The sequence below is a fragment of the Serinus canaria genome, chromosome 4A (assembly GCF_022539315.1).
Source record: "Serinus canaria isolate serCan28SL12 chromosome 4A, serCan2020, whole genome shotgun sequence".
NCBI lineage: Eukaryota > Metazoa > Chordata > Aves > Passeriformes > Fringillidae > Serinus > Serinus canaria.
In genome coordinates, this window is record NC_066318.1 from 9,812,719 (window position 1) to 9,834,683 (window position 21,965).

The following is a 21,965-nucleotide window of genomic DNA, read 5'->3' on the forward strand; positions in this document are numbered from 1 at the left end:
GAAGTTTAGTTTCAATTTTTAACCATTAAAAAGCTTTCCTATAGCTTATTAAAATCATGATGACAAGAAAAACAAATGGGATAAGGTGTTTGTAAACACCAAAAATAAGATCAGTGGCATTTTCTGTTTGCTGGTTGCCAAACTCTCCCTTTTTACATAGTATTGTCTTTTTTACATGGTAAAATGAACTCTTGGAGGCTAAAAGTTGTGTGGAGGAGCTGGATTTTGAAGCCTTTTCCTGCCCGGACTGTCAGGAACCATCTTTTACCTGCTGCTTCTACATGTTTCTTTGAGCATTCTATAACTTTTCACCATGACTATGACCTTGACAGCCTCAAGAGAATGGCACACAGTGGGATTGTTGGGTACTCCCCTATGACCTCAAAGACTACATTAACTTCAAGTGATTTCCTTTTATTTTCTACAAAATTTGCTTGGACAGAACAGTGACAGAGACATTATTATTGTAATTAATAGGGCTGGAGTACTTGAATATTGTCATAATTAATTAAGTTTAAAGATCATCTCAAGAAACTAGTACTAGTGAACAGCTATTAAAAAGAAAAAAGATCTACTTTATGAAAGAAACCTCTAAATGTAAAAGCTGATTTTTGTTTCTAATGCATTATAGAGAAATTTAGTTTACAAACACACTGCTCAGTTTAAAGCAAGTGGAAACAACCCTTCAGTTAAAAAATGGAACCCTGTACTTACCAACTAGGAATCATTCTTCCTTTTAAAGTTTTAATTGTAAAATATATGAGATGTGACATAATCTGGTAAATAATTTATAGTATTCAATAGCAGTCCTGTGGCTAAAGTGAGCAATTCCAACCAATACTCTCCTGCTGTAAATACAGCTCAGTCCACACTCTGCTCCCTACTATGCCACACAGTTACTGTTTTATACTCTACTATGCTGGTTTATTTATCTCATTTAAGTAGTGGAATGCTAAAAAGTTTATTTCTAAGGAGACAGAGTGCCTTGCTGCCTCTTTCTAGCATGCAACATCACTTCTGCAGCTGGACTGCTGGAACCAACTCCCTCCCCGTCTGTCGCACAAGCTGAATGTGCAATGCTGGTTCCTTTAAAGAAATCCCCAAATTGCAATGCTGAAACTCCAGCTGCAAAGGGGGAAAGCCACTTGCTTTGTCTTTAGCTGGAGCAGCAAGGACTGAGCTCTGACACAGCACCTTCAGTTCTGGGCTCTGCTGTGCACTCTGTAACTGGCAGGTTTTAAAGCTCATGGTACCCCAAACCTCTGAAGCACAGTCACTAAAGCACAGTGTGCTTCTGTAGCCTTTTAAACAATTTTTTTAGTAGCTAAAGCTCCTGTTTCCTTGGATGGCTATATCTGTGATCAGTCAAACACCATGTGAAATGGGTATGACAGCTATGAAATGTACACTCATGTTCAGGTTTAAACCTGTCCATCTCTTCTTGGTGATCAGCAAACTGATTTTTAGAGGGAGACTTTACTCCTTTAACTAGAACAAATCCAACTTTCTGAACTATAAAGAAAAGTGAAGTTGATTAACATTTGTATTTATTGTCAGTTATATTTATTAAATTCAGAGTGTTTCTCTATATCCTGACTTTTAAAAGGACTTTTGAAAGATTGTCTCCTTGAAGGTGGTTCACATACCAGTTATTACATTTTACTTACCTGTGTCTTGTGTCTCTATTCCTGGAAAGGCAGATAGGTTCAGGTTTAAAAGGAAAGAGAAAGACAAGGAATGTTAGTCCCTGACAACTGTGCTCTTTGCCTGACTGCTCACAGACATGCATCCCACTAACAAAATACTGTTTATCCTCTTACTTGGTATTTCTTTCTCTCAAAATGTTTCCTGTTTGAGGAAACTGCCCATGCATTGCCAAGTTAATTCTGAACAATCAGCACAAAGAATCATCACCAGCAATGTTAGCCAGGTGGATGTTAAATAAGAGAAATATATTAAGGTCCAAAATCTTTCCTGCCCTCCCCTGTGTCCCTCAAAGAGAAAGGGAGGCTGGGGTGATAATTACAGGGAGTCATTAAGGGCAGCCCAGGCTCAGCCTGTGGCATGTCTGTGATGCCAGGTTTGCTCCTGCCTGCTTAAACTGAGCCCCATCCTCTGCTCAAGAGAGGATTAATTGCATTAATTGTAAACATGGTAAGTCTATAGGCCCAGAGCTGTGACTTGACACAATACCCTGCATGTTTGCTGTGGAATTATGCAGCTTTCTTCAAAACTATGCATCATGGGATATTTTAACCACTGGAGAAAATGTATGGAAAACCTCACAGAAAGAAAAATCAGCTTTATTAATTCTGTAATTTGAAGAAATTCATTATGCAAGACCTATTTTACAGGCCACTTAAAACATCCTGTTTAACTGATGACTACAAGTAGGTGTTAAGTTTTCTGGTAAGCTGGTTTGATAGTTGATGGCACACAAGGCCACAAAGGAACTACATGTGGCTATTTCATCAAGTCCCAAGGGATCAAAGCTCACCCTAGTTTTCACAGGCATATCACAGCCAGGATTAGGCACACTGGTCAGGGAAAGCCAACTATTTTTTTACCTTAATTCTAAAATACCAATGGAATTTCCAGAGGGGAAGATCCGTCTGACATAATTGAAATCCCCAATATAGACACTCCCATCAGGCCCAGAAGCAAGTGCAACTGGGGCAAAGAGTTTGCTGTTGAGGGCAAGCCCATTGCAGTTGGAGCAAGAGACACTCCTCTGGTGCCCATTGCCCATCACAGTGGAGATGACTGGAGGCTGCTGGGAAATGAACATGTTTTCCCCATTTCCTTTGTGCACGATTCCTAAAGGGAGGGGAGGGAAGAAAACAGAAACAAAATAAATAAATGTGTGGCATTGAAACTATTCTGCAGTCTTGGATTACAAAATCCTCTAGAAAACCAGATTACTAAAATAGCAACAAATATCTGATATTTTAAAGACTGTCATAGGGTTCCACTAATCTTTTCCAATTTTGTTCATCCCAAGCTTCACTGTCACCATTTTGTTCAGCAGTGGCTAGTGGCTATTTTAAAGCCAATATCAGGAGGAAAACTCATGGTTGGTTAATGCTCTAACAAATTGACTGCTAATTGCAGTGCTATCTGATTTCTTGGGGATTACTGCTTTAATATTCATTTTATTCATAAATTTTTATTAGGTAGCAGAGGAATTTCTTAGGCAGTTTGAATATTTAATTAAAGGAGATTAATAGCAGGAGCACTATGCATTTTTCACAAAAGAGCACCGAGTGGCAGTACAAAATCAATATTCAAATTCAACTGTGAGTCCTTCATGGTATATAAAAATGGTGCCAAGTGCAGCAAAGCCAAGTTAAGAGTCAAGGAGCAATTGTGAAGCACCAGTGAGCATCTTCCCAGCAATATCCTACCTTCTGCCATAAAGGCTAGAACAGTTTATTCTAGCACTGCTCTGCAGCATACACTGTTTAAAGTCTTCCCAATTCCTAGGCTGGTGATACCAGAACTAGTACAAAGATGTATTTTCTCAAGCTGACAGCTACAGTGCTTATTTTAAGTAACAATGTGGTAATATATTTAAGAAGTATCTTTGAAATGACATGTTATTGCAAGAATTTGGCTACTGCAAACAGAAGATAGGTACTCTTCTAGATCCTAGTCCAAAATTTCTTATTTCCCTTGAAAGGCCCAGTGCTTCATCAGAACATTGGCTCTATTAAAGGAACAAACCCAAGGGAATTTACTTTCTGGAGGACTCGTGCTGGGAAATGAGAATATTCTAGACACTGCAGGAAGTACATGTTGAGACATGTCTGAGTTTTCCCAAAGTGCAGAAAATGTATTTATGTATCGTCTCTACCAGCTTCTATTTAAACTGTTTTTTGTGACTTTCAGATAAATCTGAAGATAAAATTCACCTTGGAAATTACTGAATGTTGCCACAGCTATTTTGAAGGGAATTATATTTTAAAAAAATAATTTATGAACAACAGAGGACAGAATGCACAGATTTCTTTCAAAGATGGCTTAAAAAAAAGCATCCTGGAAATATTCCAGTAAAATAAATGGCAATATTCTCTCTTATGCAGTGGATAAAAATACTATGAAATGAAGATGCTGCCCTTTGTCTGAAATTACAATGTTAAGGTAATCTTTCAACATCCTCTTGCAAATGCCACTAAATAATTAGGGCTCCAGAGAATATGTTTTGCTGTCAATAAATCTAAGTGTGTGCTTAATATCAGGCTTCCAAGCTGCTGCTTTAATTTCATTGATGCTCTGTTGCACTGGGGTTGAAATCACCTTAAAGCATAGAGTCCCTCTAAAACTACTCCTCCTTGCCCCACATAAATAAAAATGGAATCAGTCCACTTTCCCATTAAAAAAAAATATTAATTCAAATAACACCCTGAAAAATTGGTTAATAGCACATTGATTTGTATTCATGAGATACAGGTGTCTTTAAAAGACCTCAGTGTGGGAACTGATATTTATGGTATCTGTTTTCTTCTTGATTATGAGAAATGCCCCGATGATCTTCCAAACTGACAAAAACCTTGGCACCAGAAAGCACTAAACTCTAATCATGTCACAAATCAGAAGTGATCAAACCTCCAAATTGGTGAGGAAAAGAAAGTGGGAAAAGAGCAGAGGAGTATAGCTGAGAACAGGATGCGACTCTTTGTAAACTTAACAGCCAGACTGATGCAAAACTGCATACATTTAAAAAAACTCAGCTTCCAGGGACAGCCACATTGGAACAACATTTGATATTTCACAACAATTCTGCTGGAATCAGGCAGATTTTTTTTTTCTTTCTTTTTGTAAATCCTTACATCTGGCAGTAGAACACAGTTTTCACTTGCTAAGGTTTCTGCATGTCAATACATGTACCTCCACATTACTATGAATTGCAAGTCTGTAAAACTGCATCTATTTCTTGTAATTCAGTTTATTTTGTAACTTCTCAAAAATGAGCAGGCTTCCTGGGGAGGGAATGAAGAGTATCTACCCTGGCTCTGAGCAGGAATGTTATGCACAGTAGCAGACCTGCTGGGCAACCAGGATTAACAGCTGAAGTTAGATATAAGCTCTTCAGGACTGGTAAATCAAGCAAAGTGCTTCTACTTTTAGTTTGAAAATAAAATTGCAATTTGCAGTAGAGAATGTTATATTCCAATGATGTTTCTGTAGTTAATCCAGTGGCAGTGTTTCAAAATCATAAAAGTTTCATCCCTCTAAAAAGAGCAGTTCTTCATACATACAGAGGAGATGCTTTAATTAAAAAGTGAAAAATCTTAATAATATTCATACTCAAGCAGGCTACTCAATGCTTTTCATATCTGTCATGGAGGCATGGAGATAAGTCTAAAATACATAATTCTAGTTTGAATCATACTCTTGTCCTTATTTAAAGCCCATGTTATATATCTGAAATGGAAGTGCAGTTCACTTGTTTCTAGGTAAGACCAGAGAGCACTTGTTATTTTTATCCTTTTGGTTACCACAGTTCATTATTTTGTTTTGTTGCTCTAATATGAACCTACAGGCTGCTCTGGTAGGTGTGCACCAGCTTTGTTATAGTAATTGTTTTCCTGCCCTTAGCTGCTTTTCTAGCTGTAGTACAAGAGCCAGGTGTGGGTGCCCAAAGCCTGTAATAGTCCTGAGGAACCCCTGACCCCTGAGCCTGGCCTTTGCCACCTTGCTGGAGATGCTCTGACATGCAAACTGCAAACAGAAGAGACCCTGGCTTTCAAGTCAGATGTCCTTATGCCCTCTCCTTCCCTCCTGTGTCTGCAGGTGATGGGTAAAGGTGTTTGGCAGCTTTTCCTGCCTTCAGCCTTGATGGTGTCCAGCACAGCAGGAACAGGTGAGGAAGAGGAGCAGGTGCAGGAGCTGCACATTCCCCATCCAGGCAGTGGGCACAGCCCAGCTGATCTGAGAGGAGGAGGCTTGGGGCTAACAGCTCAGGGCTCTCTGGCATTGTCAGCCACACAGCTGAGCTGGGGACAGGAAGCAATTTGTCACCACACTCCCTGTGCTCAGGAGAGCAATGGCTAAGCCCAGCTTGGATTATAATTGTGTACTTTACAAAATCTCAGAACATGTTGGTGCCTACAGGGTGAACTGTAGCAGTAACCACTGCAGTTATCAGATAGTCATATAAATTAGAGTTACTGCCAGCAATTTAGTCTTGAAATTAAACTATGCAAGTGGTAAATTGGCACTAAGGAGCAGACTATGGGACTCACAGTTGGGGGCTCAGCTGACTGAGGTCAGATTTCTCTTTGTTAAATGTCAATAGCTGGCATTTAAAAGAGACAATCTATACAAACCAATAAGACAGGGAATGAAAGAACTGCTGTTTAAAATGTCAAACTATTTTAAATCAAAACAGAAATCCAGATAATTTACAAACTAAATCTGACCTTTTGTATTTGGAATATTTATACTGTAGCTGTGCATTCAGCAACAGAACTTGTAAAACTTGAGAGCCATACATCTGTGCATGCATCTTCATCAACAGAAATTTGCAGATGGGAATAGATTTTATTGGACTGACTCTCAGCTGGAGCAAATTGAGAGAACTTTCCTGAATCCAATACTCTGTTGACTTGTAAGTGCTAAAATATGACCTCAAGTTTCTCTTCTCCTGGACAAGATATCAATTTATTGGCACAACCATATATAGTTACCATAACTTATCTACAAGGATTATTTTAATAATTTAGTCTCCCTAGCTGCTGATCATAGATGGTAATAGAGGAAAAGAAACCTCCCCAGGTGTAAAATAAAAGCACTGGGAAAAAAATATTCAAGCCTCCATGCCTGAAGAATATCTCTGCAGGGTTAATGTTATGACACCAAATGGATTTACAGTGTTTTTTACTAATGCTTTGAAATGTGTTGGATTGCTTGTACTGAGGAGTGACTTACTGTGCTTCTCCACAGAATGGGCAGCCACAAAAACTGCACAGTGGGCTGGCAGTGTGGGATTGGAAGTGCTGCTCTGTGATCAAGCAGGGTTTGTCTGCCTGGGGCTGTGTTGCTACGAACTGGTGGCAGTCAGAGGATGAATCAGGGGGGTAGACACTTCTCTGGGAATGTAACACACTACAGACTGACCTGAAATGTGGCACTTCTATACCAGCTGGGTGAGAATGAACCCAAATTAGTTTGCCCTTTTCCCATCTGAATGACCACAATGTGTTAACAATTGCAAGAGTCAGTGATATTAATGTCTAAACCCTGGGAGCCAGAACATTCAAAATATCCTTTCAGATGGCATTTACAGTTCAGCTCTCAATACATGAGGGTGCACATTCAAAGAGGATTACACATTAGGAAGTGTAACACTTAAAACCTGAACAATTAATTCCTTTAAAATTTGTATTCTCCTTCTGCGTGGGCAGTTAATAAAGGAGGGACTTACCACTTTGTGGATTTAATACATGGTGTTTGTTTATGGACCAGCCTCCCAGATTTGAAGCATCCATTTCAAAGCCTTGAAGGATTACTGTTCTCTTCTCCCACAGAATAAAATCAGGACATGTTTCATATTCATATCCCACCGACACTGCAAACAAATAATTAAAGATCTCTCAGTCTACCTTTTCCTCTGTGAACTGCTAGGCACTTTTCCATTCCAGGTTTTGATACTCATCTGTCAAGTAATGAAGCCACTAATTTTCCTCTGTCTGATTGCTATTGTATGGTATTTTTTGAAAAAAGGGTTTTAAGAGATTATTATGTTATTACAGCTAGAGTTACTACTGCTTCAAAGCAGAAAATAATCTGTGGTATCAGTTATGGATTTCATAAGATTATAAATCTCCTCCAATGACTCCTGACTTGATTGTTTATTGCATTTCTGCTAATTACCTGAATAACAGCTTAAATAGAAAAGAATCCATGCTAAAACAAATTGGTTTTCATTTGTTTGCAGACAATAAAAATTATAGTTAGGCAGAAATGGATTGACAAGCTGAACATTTCCAGAATTACACATTTATCTTACCAGGCTTGCATATTACCAAAATACCCAATAAAACATCTTGAATTTCCCTAATGATGGTGGGTCTTGGGAACTAAAATTGATTAAAATCCTTTTCCTTTGGTTTCCATAAAACAAAACAAACATTCAAAATTTTTGAAATCTGTAACATAACAAACTATCAAAAAAATTATTTATGCCTAACTTTACTAGATTTCAGTGAAACCCATTAATAAAGGAAGAATAATTTTTTGACACCAAATTCCATAGTTTGTTTGACCTAGGAAATACTGAAATAGTTCAACCTTTCCAAAATAGAAATGTTTAAAAAAAGATTTTAAGATACAAAATGAAAAAAAATTAAACATTTAAAATAGTTTCTTTTCACTTTTTCTATGCAACAGCTTTATGTATACTTTACTTAAACCATAAATAGTTTTAATACCACCTAAATTCCATTACTGTATACAATCAGAATATTTTGACCAGCTCTAACAGGGAACACTTCTCTTGGTAAGATAAATGTTTTATGGCAAACTGAAAGCTGTTCCTTGCAGCAACAGATCTAGAGCTCCTTCACCACTTTAGCAGAAAGAACCTGATTTTGCAGCTGAACTCTCACTTGCAAAAAACACATTTTCTTAAGTACTGTAAATATGGTACATTTCAAACATTACAGGTTTCAGTTTGAGGGTCCAGCAGCCACTTTGTCCAATTCCTCTGTTACAGGAGCTCTTACAACCAGCACCAGCAAAGCTTCTGGGTGCCACGCTGAGCTGAGAGCCCCAGAAAGGGCAGGGAACTTCCAGAGCAGCCACATCCTGTGCTGGCATGAGTCAGAAGGGTTCAGTAACTGAGCACACCATTTTCCAGGTGTTAATGCAGACAGAAGACAAAGGGCAGATTTTTCCTCTGAAGCAACCTCACATCTGCCACCTACACATTAAAATCTTTCCTCCAGTCATGGGTTTAACATGTTCACTCCCAGGTCAGCTGTGTGTGCCCTTCAACACAGCCCCTCAGCCTGGCTCAGGGACCCTCAGGGACCCACAGGACCGTGCTGGGAGCTGGGCTAGGGAGGCACAACCACTCACAGAGCCTGGAATCTGGGCCCATGGATCCACTGGGGCAACTCTACCAGGGCTGGAGCTACCTCTGTAAACCTCAGTGTTCCCTGCCTACAGCTGATGTTTCTGAGCTGGCAAATACTCTCCAGGGGTCATACCACCCCCTTTCTTAGTTCACTGTTCCCTGCTCTCTGTGCACAGCTGTCATTTTGTCCTCTCTCATCAGTGAGAGACACATGGACCACACTCACTTTGTGTGTGTCTCCAACCAGGTTTCTATGTGAATTTACCCATATTTATCAAAGACACCTATGCTCTGTGCTCCAAAAATAAATATTTATGTGATCTTAGAGCAGGGTTTCCTGATCCATCTAACTGGAAGTCCTGGTGTTACACCCATGAAAACTTCCTATCAGTCATTTTGCATGCAAAGTAATCAAGGCAGAGCATAACACTGGTAAAGTCACTAGAATGATTACAGTGCCACATGAGAAGTATTTTGTTAGGCACAGGTTTTGAGAAAGTCAAGTTTGTAAGTGAAATTAAAATCTTGGTCGGCTTACCCTCATTGTGGTGTGTTACTTTCTGATCCAATTAGTTTACAGCACTTTTTTGGGGTGACTGAGATTTCACTGTATAAATGTGAACTTGAGCAACTAAAGCTTTAGATTTTAGGAGTCAGCAAGTAATGTTCTTTGTAGTCTCAAAATGGACTTCAAAATATCTACTGATCATCTGCATCACAACCCAATTTTTTTCATACAACTATTAAGAATAATCAGTGCCAGACCTACAGCTTAAGGGTTTAAGACATAGAAGACACAATTAACCAGGACAGTAACCTCAATTTCAACCTCCCCTGAAATATCTGTACTTCTCTGCATCCATCTTCTTTGAACAATGAACAGAATGTACTCAAGCACAGCAGCAGGTAGGGCTGCTGGAGAGCTCATGTGTCACGATATGACACAAAATGATGACACAGACACTGCTGCTCTCGAGGGGAACAAAAAAGAGCACCTTTATTTTCTGACTCCAACATTTATAGTTTTCCGAAGGTGACAGTGGATTGGAGGGTGACAGTGCCACCTCTCCAATGCCACTGGACAGACCAAGGGTCCATCAATTCTCTCCACCTCCATGAAAGAATGCAAAACATAGGTTATTTACAGAATTGTGTGTGAGAAAGTTTGTTGAGAGAATATAAACATCAGAAGGCTTACAAAGTTTTACAAAATCAGGGTGACACTCATGGATGCCCAACCCCAGGAGAGTCCATCCCTGCAGAGCCCTCAGGGCTGCTGTGTGGGATGCAGGGATTTGCATGAATCTGTATGGAGTTCACAGGAGCATTTACTGAGGATTGGACTGAAATCCTTTTCCTGTGTCAGATCACAAGGGGACACAGATTTTACCCCCAAACTTTTGTGTGTCAACATTCACATGATGCTTGTTTATTCAGAACAAAAAATGCTGCTTTGTCATCTCAGTTGTTACTCTGACAAAAAGGCCTCTTGTGAGGAGCTTGGGGACTGGACACATGCCAGCAAACATTTCTCCATCAAGCTTAAACACAACCATTTGCATGTGGAAATAAGCTCAGAAAGTCTTGTTTTCTGTAACTGGTTATGTAATCAGTGCTGTCAATAACCCCAAAGAAAAATATAGATGTTTATAGTATTTTGAAAACCAAAAGCAGATGGTTATGATACTGAGTTCTAGGACTTCAACCTGCTCCAACTTAATTTAATTAAAATGAAAACTGAACAGAATGCATTATTAAATATTGGTAATATACTGGCAGAAGAAATTATTTTGACAAAAATTCATATAATGCATGCAGATAAAGGTCCCTGAGTAACTACAGTGTGTCAAATTAAATAAAGCTTTATTGGAATCTAACAAAGCATGCGAGTAATGCACTTAAAATATCAAAAATTTTGCTTCTATTTTGAAAGAAGCATAATTAACCTAACTTTAAGGAAAAGAAAAAAAATTAAGCACCAATTAAATAATTTAATAGTTGTTACCCAGCACTATTGTGCAAGCTTTATTCATATTTAAACACATGAAGCTCATCTATTCTTAATTTGAGCTACTAACTGCAGTATCTTTTCATGAGATGCTATGTATTTGAATTAAAATGTTTTAAAGTCTGGATATGTACTGGACTTCCCAATCATGAGAGGACTCTTAGATGATGCAGTGGGAGCAGTGCAGTCAACTGCTCCCTCTCAAACATGAGACAGTGCCAGCCTCTGGACACAGGGCACACGTGGCTGTGCTGAGGAAAGCCCCAGGTGGCACCTGTGACCACCTGGCCCTGCCTGATCACCCATGGCAATGCCAAAGGGCAAGCTGGAATATTTTGTTATTTCTGGATTTGCACAAATATGTGCTAACAACTCACCTGATACCTTCCCTCGCTGCAAAACCCAAAGGAACTGGTATCAGCAATGGACAAGGCTGGATCTGCCCCCTGACAGGGTCTCTTGTATCTCAAGAGGCTGAGAAGGCACTGCTGCTCCTTGCCACAAACCCACCTGGGATGTTCAGAACCTTGGGGGCAGTGCCAGCACCTGACTGACCCCAGGAAAAAGTTGGGGGGATCAGTCTTCTGCAGATGTGAGCCAGAAGGGAAAGTTCAGTTTCACACAGGAGAGATGATGCAGCAGTTCTGCACATCTTGCACCCAAGGGTGGAGTTTGGACTCCTTTAGGCCCATGCAGTGTGTGAGCTACAGCTGGAATGAGAAGACCTGAGCTTCTGCATGAGCATTTATAGCAGATCAGGAAACTAATGAAGCCAAAAATGTATCACTTATTCCTTGGTTGCTTCAGTTTTCAGCTGAATTTGTTCCTGATCTGGCTCATTTGATGAGCAGATGAATGTGAGAGGTGGCCCATGGGTGAGGAGAGAAGGTGGGGCTGTCCCTGCAGGCAGCAGCTCGTGCTGTGTGGGGTCAAGGAGACAGCAGGACCACAGCTCTGGGAAAGCCTTCATCTGACCTTTTCCTTAGCAGATTGCACTGTAGCAATCACACTGCACAGCCTGGTCTCATCATGGACATCCCTGTCTGTCTATGCCTGCATCATTCTCAGGGAAGAAATGCCAAGGAAAATGCTAAAAAATGCTCCTTTTCCCCACTGCCTCCCCACAGAGCCACGTCCCAGACCACCTGTCTGGGAGCACACAGCAACACTGTCACACAGCAGAGCTGCACCCCGGGAGCTGCAGAGCCTGGCTGGCACCTTTTGCCTCTGCAAGGCCACTCTGCCTGCACGGACACCACAACAGGTCCTGAAGGAAGCTCCTGGCTGTCCCTCAGAACAGCATTTTCATTTGTGGAATCAAGGGTATTCCTTGAGAGGGTGCACAGCTCTGTCACCCCTGCTACTCTTGCCTGACAGCCTGATCTGCCAGTGCTGCTGCTTATTATTGCCCTAAAAAAAGGCAAACAGAACTGCTACCAAAGTGAATGGGGTTGATTCACAATACTAAGCTTTGCTTGTAAAGTAATTTTAATACAAAGCATCTATTAGTCCATTAAACAACATAACATCAAATTAAATTAAAAAATAGAAAGCCCTTAAAAAAAATCATGAAATTAATGAAAAAAAATGCTGGCTAAATTAAATGTATTTGCAGAGACAGCACTTTTGTAGCAATTCTCAGAATAGCCCGTGCTGCTTGCTAAACAAAGCCAATAAAACAGGATGATTTTTGGATAAACATCTTTAAAGAACAAATCAATTAATTTTAACTATTGGGGACATGAAATGTAGTAGGAAAAGAAGCCTAAAGTTAGAATTTTGCAAACCCTAAGCGGAAATGACATTTTAAATGTCACAGCCAAAAAATGACAGAAACAATGACACACCAAAGGTCATATTCAGAGTAACATTCAAAAACAGAGACAGCTGAATATAATGCCATTAGTACATAACCATTCTCTGAGGGAAAAAGGAATTTTCAAATTGATTAAATTAGAAAGATGACATTGGAAGAACAAGAAAATAAATGTTCTTGGGAAATCATACAAGTCACTTCAGTGACTTTAGCTAAAGAGGCATTTGATTTAAAAGAATGTAGGAGCAACTACAAAATTTATCTGCCATATTTTTCTAGCTTGATGTGAGTGCTTCTGCTTACATCAAGGTGATTCTACATACCCATTGCCTCAGCCAGACCAGAAACCTTCTGTCCATATATATCTGTCTTATTCCAGGCAAACGTGTACACCAAATTGGCTGCAGCAGGAAACCATTTCTGAAGGAGACGACCTTCAACAGCAACAATCAGATGGACTTTGGCCATTCCAGAGGGGATGGTTGTGTGTGTCAAAATAATGCGCAGCAAAGTTTTATACCCCGGTGTCCGACTGCTGAGATAGCTGAGCTTCACAAAACTTGAAGGGATTGCGATTTCCTCTTGGACCACCTTGGAAAAAAACACATCATTGTGTTTTTTATAGCCAAGAAAAACGCAAAATTGTAACAGTAAGACCAGCTAATTATTCTATGTTTCACAATTATGATGTGAACACAGCACCACTGAAACAACTGGGTTTATTTCAGCAATGCAGTAGCCAGGCACACGAGGAAATGGCCAACATCTGACACTGCTTGGTCAGCCTACTGGATGGCAGGCTGTCTGTCTGATAAAGAACCTCTTCCTCTGATGCTTTTCTCTCCTGGGGAGCAAACATTACATCTGTGCACATATCTTACATAGAAGCTGTACAGCTTTACCTTGTCTTTATTACTTGGTTTACTTAAGAAGCGCTCTTAACTGGAATACAGTAAACATTTTGTAAACATGCACACACCTTCTATCATATACATTGTAATGTTAAGATACTACCCTGCTTTGGAGACAATAACTTTAACTTGGGGAGTGTTAAGAAAGGAAAAAAACCTTCCTGCTAAACCATCTGTGCAGTTAGGCCAAGCTCCAGCAAGAAGCAGGCACGAAGTACAAAGGAGCAGCATTAGGAACCCAGCAAGATAACTGGGGACACACAGCAGCGAGGATGAAACAGCCTCAGCAAGAGTCATCTTGCTCACAGGTGAGTCCCCAGGGAGTGCAAGAGCACTCACATCCCAGGGCCCTGCTGTCAGTGCTGCTGTCTGAACCACCTGGATTAAAGCAAGCTCGGATATGCCCACGGCGGGGTGGTAGCAATTCCCACTGCAGTGGAGATGGGCCCTCAGCTACCAGGAGGACTGCAAAGGCTCTGAGCTTGTTAGGTGAACAAAGAAATTTGGCCTTGACCTTTTGAATGATGTGGGCCTTGGAGCTACTAAAAGGGATTTAGCTGCTGAGGGAAAAGAGCTGTTCTGGGACAGACTGTGAGGAAGAACAGGCAGGAGACAAGAACAACTTCTTGGGGGGGGCTACCACAGTCACTCAAAAGCCACCTGAAAACTGGACTGTGCTGAACAAGGTTAATGACGTCAGTGCATTCCTGTACTAATGAATAAACCTGTCACAATGTTAAATTCATCATGCTTGGAAAAAGACAAACTGTTTTGTTTATATTTTCCAGTTGTTATATTTTCCTTATTTAACAATAGATTACTTCGCTTTCAACCAATTTTATTTACACACTGCAACAGTATCACTGTCACAGCATTGCTGCAGTACAGCTGGAGGCCAGCCAGCACTTGTCAGTTCAACATATGAAATGTAGTGTTGCCAGGGAAATCCTGCTCCCTTTATTGTTCCTGATTTGCAGTGTTCCCCTTCTTTCCTGCTGACATCCCAGCTGCCCTCTCTGTCATACATCTGACATTCCTTTTCATTTTTTAATCAAAAAGTAGAAAGAAATATTAATGCATTAATACATGCTAATGTATCTCTGTCTCCTATTACTCTCAGTTAATTTTTGCTCAATTCCCAGAAGCATACAATGAAACTCAACACTGAGAAACCTAAATGACAAAAAAAAAAAAAAAAAAGAAAGAAAGAACTGGGGAGTGGTTTCTGAGTAGACTCCATCTTTGAGTACCCCACTGCTCAAAGAAGACCAAGGCACACCTCATGTGAAGCACTGTGACCCAGTTATGTTAATTTATGTTCATTAGTTTCACTTAGTACATTCTGAGAAGCAATGCTATGGCCACCAACTGGATGAAGCATGGTAACAGTTATGGAGGTGTTTAGACATAATTCAGTTCAAGCAGAGGTGTCTCACATACAGAATGAAGGAGCAACACTTTTATGAGGCTACAGGTACCCTCCAAAGTATCTTCCAGGCTTGCTTGGTGAAATTAAAAGAGAACCCAGAAGAGGTCATATCATTTAAAATCTAACTGCTCAAACAACATACTAAAAATCAAGGGCATTAATATGACCTGAGCTGTGTTTTGTTGTGTGCTTGACTCTCACAATGTCTTTTAAGTCCCAAGTAAAACAACAGTTAATTACAAGGTTAATTAGAAATTACTTTAAACACTTAAGGGAGAGTCAAGAAAAAATACATTGAAATTAAAAAAGAAGTCCTAAAAATCATGTTAAAATTGCTCTCTACCTTGGTAATAAGTAATTAAAGTAATAAAACCCGAGAATCTGACATAAAGCTGTGAATGGATGAAACACCCCTAGGAATGCTCAAAGCATCATGTCTCACACTGATATTTGGGAAGCTGTACTGCTCATCTCTAACTAGGAATGGTTTTGTGCTTCACTACCAACAAATCAGGATTTCAATAATAATTCATGTTAGCATTCCCCACTTTCTTCTACTTGAAGGTAAGAAATAAAGCACTTTTAAATATTAAAAAGTAAAGAAAGAACAAAGACAAAAGAATGTTGTTGAACAGTGCCAGACAGATGCCCATTGGTGCTATTCTGCCAGGTGAATGACATTACAGCAGTCACTGGCTCACTGTCTTTGAAGATTGTCTAAACCTGGTTCTGCAACAGAACAAACTGTTAATTTAAAAGTATTTTCATTACCTGCAGTTCTGGAATAACAGTTCCTCTTTCAGGACAGGACCCTCCAAATGCTGTCAAGGGGGAAGGGAGTACAATTGGATTTGGACTGATAAAACTACTGATGTCACACGATGGTGCGTCCGACTCTGTTCTTTGCATTACAACTTTGTCTACAATGATAAATCTATTCCAAGGCAACCAAAGTGTTCTTTTTTCAGATATGAAAGGAGATCTGTCAAAAACTAGAGTGACAGAGATTCCTCCAACAGCCACAAGGTCAAAACTGGAAAAGAGAAAACAAATAGTTTTATTTCTTTTTGGTTTTTTTTTTCATCACATTACCACACCTTTCAATGTGTCACAAAACCTTTACATTCTTTATTACAGCTCTTAATTTAGTGTGTGAAATCATTCCAGTGTACATTCCTTGCATCACCTTGGTATCCACAAAGAAGCTTTACCTGTGTGTGCTTTCTCCCTGTATGCATTAACACCAAGGCACAGAATTTCACTGTTACTTGGCTCTCTCCCCTCTATTTATCTACTAGCATCAATATCAACAAGCCATCTGTAACAGAAGTGGCAACCCAGTTGCTTTGGTTTACATGAAAAGACATTGCTATCCCAGAATCAGGATGCCACTCATCATCTATGCAGGAAGAGCATCCAGAATAAGGCTTAAAGCCTGTTAGGCCTTAGCTCTATTAACATAACCCTTTCCCTTCTTCTAAAAGCAGCAGGAGGAAAAGGTTGAGTACACTGAGCATATGACCTCCCTGCACAGGATATGAAATTTTGGGGAAGATGGTGATTAATTGCACTGAGAACTGAGTCAGCTCCTGAACACAAGGAGGGTGATCCTCTGGGAGCTCACTGTGAAGAACCTTTGGCACACCCGGGCTGCAAAACAGTGGGACATAGAAGGTATGATGTACAGTCTCAATTTCCAGAGTTTCTGACACCCACAGTCAGGCAACACAAGGTAATATGTAAATAGCTACTTCACTCTCTGTATTACTGAATGCATCTATTATGGAGGTTTTTGATGGTAACAAACTGTGATAAGAAGTCAGACTTAATTATGCATATCTCATCACATTTCCCAAATGACACCGATTACATTCACAGCAAAATACAGGTAGCATATTTTAATGCAACAACTTTATCCAGGCTAGCGTAAGGAGAAATGATAATTACTAACTTTCAGTAGTGTGATTTGAAAGTCAATAAACCCAGGTGAAATAAATATGCAAGCTCCTTACTTGTATAAATTGGCAAAGCCAAACAAAGAAAATAATTGTGGAAACAGTGACAAATTGCACCACTTCTTCCCTGCTGGAAGACAGCTTCAGATTTCTTGTAATTCACAACTGAGCCAAGGAAGATGAAGTCTTAAACTGCCCTTAAGAGCTTAATTGAAGTTCAGGAGCAAGTCATGACCCTATTGCAAATGGATGGACAGCCCTGGAGTGCAATATAGAATATATTGAAACCTCACCTGCTTTGAGAACTGAACTCAGACCTGGAAGGGTGGGGAAGAAGGGGAAGCCAGGGCTGGTTATGGAACAGCAACTTAACCATCTGTCTTTGGAAAAGTCTGCTCCCACTTTTCCTTGTATGCCTCAGGTGATCAACTAGAAGATTTGACTTCACTGACACCTCAATAAACTACTTGGATGAATCACACATAACATTAACAACAAAAAATGCAGGAAGATGGGATATTTCCTGGAAAACCTGACTTGTGAAAATATTGCAATGTCAAGAAGGTACTGTTACAGCAGACCTGGCACATTTTGACTCCAAGAGTTTGAATGTTACTGTAATTTTGTTGCAGTTCAGGTTTCCTTGCTTCTCTTTCTCTTTGGTCCCTTCACTACAAAGAGCTCCAACCAACTGTGCTCCCAGAGCAGGTGGCCAGATGCCATCCTCCAGCCACACTGTGAACTGGGATGCCTTTGGAAATTCTGCACATGAATCGAAGCTGGCAGATGGCCTTAACCACACAAACCTAAACCAGTGGAGGATAACACATGAAAGCCTGACCTTCCATCCTGTCGACTGATGGTGTACCCATACTCATTGTGGTGCAGGAAACTGACGTTCACTCCAACCAAAGGTGTTCCGTCGACTGCTACAACCTGGCCTCGGATGACACACGCCCGTCTGCAACAGGAAGAGTAGAAGGCAGCAAGTTACAAACATGGGGAGTGTGAGAGGGCCATTGATTTCAGAAACTGGGCTTTGGTCCCAGACAGACAGAACCACTCTGATATCAGGGACTGCTGATTTTTGGAAGACAAGTCATACAAGCCCAGAAGATTGATTTGAAAAAGCATTCCCTTGTGAGGACGACACACAGACTCTCATGAACTGTTGGTTTAGGGAGAATATGTTCATGTTTCCTCCCATATTTTAGGGTACTATTTGCTCTGCCACTGAATGGCACTGCAAAGGTTTCACTGATAGTGTGATTTAGCTTGCTGCAGCTCTGGGGAGGGATGGTTTGTGAAAGGAGAGAAGGAAACCTCATTCTCTGCTGCTCAGTATAGGGCACTGCTGTCTATGAGAGAAAAGCTGAACTAATGTGATAAGGCAGCAGTGAGATACACGGGCTTCACCGAACTTCAGAAAGTTATAAGGTAAATGCACAGGGTGCCTAATCAAGTGTAATATACATTCTTCTCAATCCCCCACCACGTGTGATGCTCTTCTGAATTCCCTCTGGGATGCACTGGACTTGCACCCACTTTCTACTTTATCCTCACATTCCAGTGAAGAGGGTGGAATATGGCAGCAGAAGACATCAAAGTCAATGGACAGGAAAGTGAACTCATTACTAAGTGTGTCTAATCAGAGGCTAACAGGATCACAGAGTCATGGAAAATGAGAGCTGAAAGGACATACAAGACTTTATCTTGTCCATGCCTTTGCCTCGGGTTAGATCAACTACGCCTACATCAGTCCAGACAGATGCTTGTCTAACTCTATAAGCTCACCAAGTTACCCATTCCAATGCCTCTGCACGAGTGCTCTACTCATGGTAAGTTCTTCCTACTGTCCAATTTGAACTTCCACTGTTGTCCTTTCAGACCATTGCTTTCACATTAGTCACAGAAATGGTGAAGAAATTATTCTTTTTCTTAGCTTTAGCCTTTTACCTATCTGAATAAAGAAACATACAGGAATCAGATCTCCTAAGGATGAGAAGAAAGACATAAAATATCCTTATGATGTAGATGACAACCCAGTGGGATTTTCTAGGGGCTTACACATCTACATTGCATGGAAATTCCTCCCAGTATTTTTGCCCTGGGCTGTCAGCTACACCACACCTCCACTGGCTGAATCAACCCAGATCTTTGAAACTCATGATACTACTGCAGCTATTTCCTGGAACTGCAGTTTGAGATAATGACGTGAACAGTGTAAGGAGAAGTCTTTTGGTAACATTAAGACTTTTAGGGTCAAAACCAATGCAATACTTATGAAGTGAACTGGCATTAATTACTCAATATAAATGACAAGCATAAATTTAGGCATTGTTATGTTTCTTTCTCAACTTGAGAATTTGTGGCAAACCTCAACAGACACATCCACTGTACAGTGAATATGTGATCTAAAGGAAAAAACTTAATAGCTCCTCAGACAAAAATTATGTAGGAGTCTACATATGAATTTTAAAAATATACCTAGAGAGATTAATTGACCATGATCCAATGAAATCATATGCAGAAACTGGAGAACATAAATTTCTGAAAACTTTGACATGCTTCTTAAGATCCCATTCTCCCAAGCCACTAACAGGACGCTGATTTATCACCATGATATCATCAAACCCATCTGACTATGACCTGAGAAAACACAACTGGTAAAAATTAACCTCTTTGCCACTCCAGCATTCACCACAGCTGCTAATAAGAATTCCATGCTCCCAGGCCATGAAAAGATGCTGATAAATCCTAGAGGAATGGGAGATGCTGCATTACTGCTAATATGCAAAACAAGAGTTCTGATTTATCACCTGTTTTGTTTCCTACATGAAGTAAATGGGTTGTGGCCCTATTTGAGGCCCAAAATCTGCTGCTCCACTGAAGGCAACTGAGCTCCTGTTTGTCTCAACAGACTGACTCAAAAGAACAGCCAGATCCAATTACTCTGATTTCTTAGAGCAGAAAATACTTGTTTATATTATTTTCCTGTATTTCTAACATCAGCAGATGCACATTTTATTTTCTAATACCTTTATAAATGCACTCCATATATTTACAACACAGGTGTGAGAGTGAGACCCCTGGGAGCAATCACTTTTAACTGCATTATTCTTGCACTCCTGTTTGTTCATTCCACACAGACCTGTCTTCTGACACTACTCTGTCCTCATATTTTATCCAGCACACAGATCTGTACGATAAAAGCTCATCAGAATCTCCATCCATGGTCTTTCTTTCCTTTACTCATCCACTTTACTTCCCATTATTCATAAATAATATTAAGAGACTTATCTTTCAACATGCTCCTTTTTTATTCATCATATTTTACAAGCCACGCATATTTAGGCTATGTGATAAAGACACATAAACCTCATTATTCTACATTTATCTGTACTGAATTGTCTTTCTAATCTCTTAGATTTTAAATGTCCTAAGCCTGCCTCTGTGCTCCTGCATTTGTCCTTATTATTTAATGTCTCTTTATGACCTACTCTGAGTTGAAGAGTCTTCTCTGGCCTCTTTTTGAATTACCAGAACCTACTAAATCTTTGACTAAGCATTTGAACAGAATTAGCTTTAATTCTGGCATTTACTGCAGCTATGAAAACATTTTTCAGTTACTTCACGACCAGCACGAGTCTCCAAGGCTCAGGAGGCAACCAAGAGCCCCAGCTTGCAGCCAGTTCTGCCCTGTTTGCAGTGCCCTGGCAGCTCACAGAGCAGACCCCATGTCCCAGGCATGCTGGCAGGCAGGTTCCCTGCAGCTCTGCTGCTCAGAGAACACCTCACTCAGTCCTGCCCTTGCAGAGCTTTTAGAGCCTGTTCCCTGCAGTGATGTCCCTTCACAGCCAGCTGCCACTTCACACTGCCTTGCTTCAACATCCATCCTCCTCCCAGATGAGCTGGAGGCCTTGCTACCACTCACTGCTTCTCTTCATTTGAGCAGAGAAACCTCTAAAGATCATGATGTCTCCTCAATGCACTGTACTTTCTGCCTCTAAGACTTAGTCCACACTCCTGTGACTGCCCTGCTTTGCTTTCTCACGGGGGTAACTCGTACTATCTGTCCAAGAGCCACCTATTTGTGATGATTGCATAAGCTCAGACCTAAGGCTTTCCAAGTTGTTTTAACTTGAAAGTCAGTGCAAAGATGTCTTTTCTAATTTGGTGAAGCTGGGCAAGAACATGCCCCTGATAAGCTGCCTTAGTGTTTTCAAATGCATTAAAAGTGTTCCCAGTCCCCTGGCAAGCTGTACTAAATCTGCAACTCCAGAGGGAGCAGTTGGCTTTTTGAGAGAAAGCTGAGATTCCCACGGGCCTAAAAGAAGTAGGATTCCTCTGTCAATGCTTCATGGGTCATTCCACGAGCAACTGAGGAACTCACTACTCTGTGGATCTCAGGTCTCTGCTGTCAGGCAGTTTGTCTGATATCTCTAATTTAAAATATGAACAGAAGTTTAAATTTCAGATGTATTCTTTCAGTACTTGTAAAGCATTTTATTTTTTTACCACCATTCTGCCTTGCTGCTATTTACCTGCTATTTTTTTCGTGTTAAGTTTCCAATAAGCACCTCAGGCTGAGCCATTAGGCTCAGATATGGAACTCTGTCAAGCAGCTTGTGAATTTGCAAGTGTCACATTACCAGAAGATGTCATTTACTGTATTACATTTCTGATTAAAATCTTCAGTGAGAGAAATGAAGCTGAAGACTAGTGAGGTACCTTCGTTTTTCCTGCTGACAATGTTGCTGTAAGCAT

At 40.4% G+C, this 21,965-nt stretch overlaps 1 protein-coding gene across 1 annotated transcript in view; it reads right to left on the minus strand.

Moving 5' to 3' along the window:
- The window catches only part of TENM1 (teneurin transmembrane protein 1), a 301,248-nt gene that overhangs the window by 59,553 nt on the left and 219,730 nt on the right, over positions 1 to 21,965 (minus strand). Inside the window, exons 15-20 of the mRNA XM_050974517.1 lie at positions 18,040 to 18,159; positions 16,015 to 16,276; positions 13,227 to 13,494; positions 7,427 to 7,570; positions 2,568 to 2,817; positions 1,668 to 1,688 (exon numbers count right to left, since the gene is read on the minus strand). Coding sequence (XP_050830474.1) covers positions 1,668 to 1,688; positions 2,568 to 2,817; positions 7,427 to 7,570; positions 13,227 to 13,494; positions 16,015 to 16,276; positions 18,040 to 18,159 — 1,065 coding nt within the window. The remainder of the gene's footprint in view (positions 1 to 1,667; positions 1,689 to 2,567; positions 2,818 to 7,426; positions 7,571 to 13,226; positions 13,495 to 16,014; positions 16,277 to 18,039; positions 18,160 to 21,965) is intronic.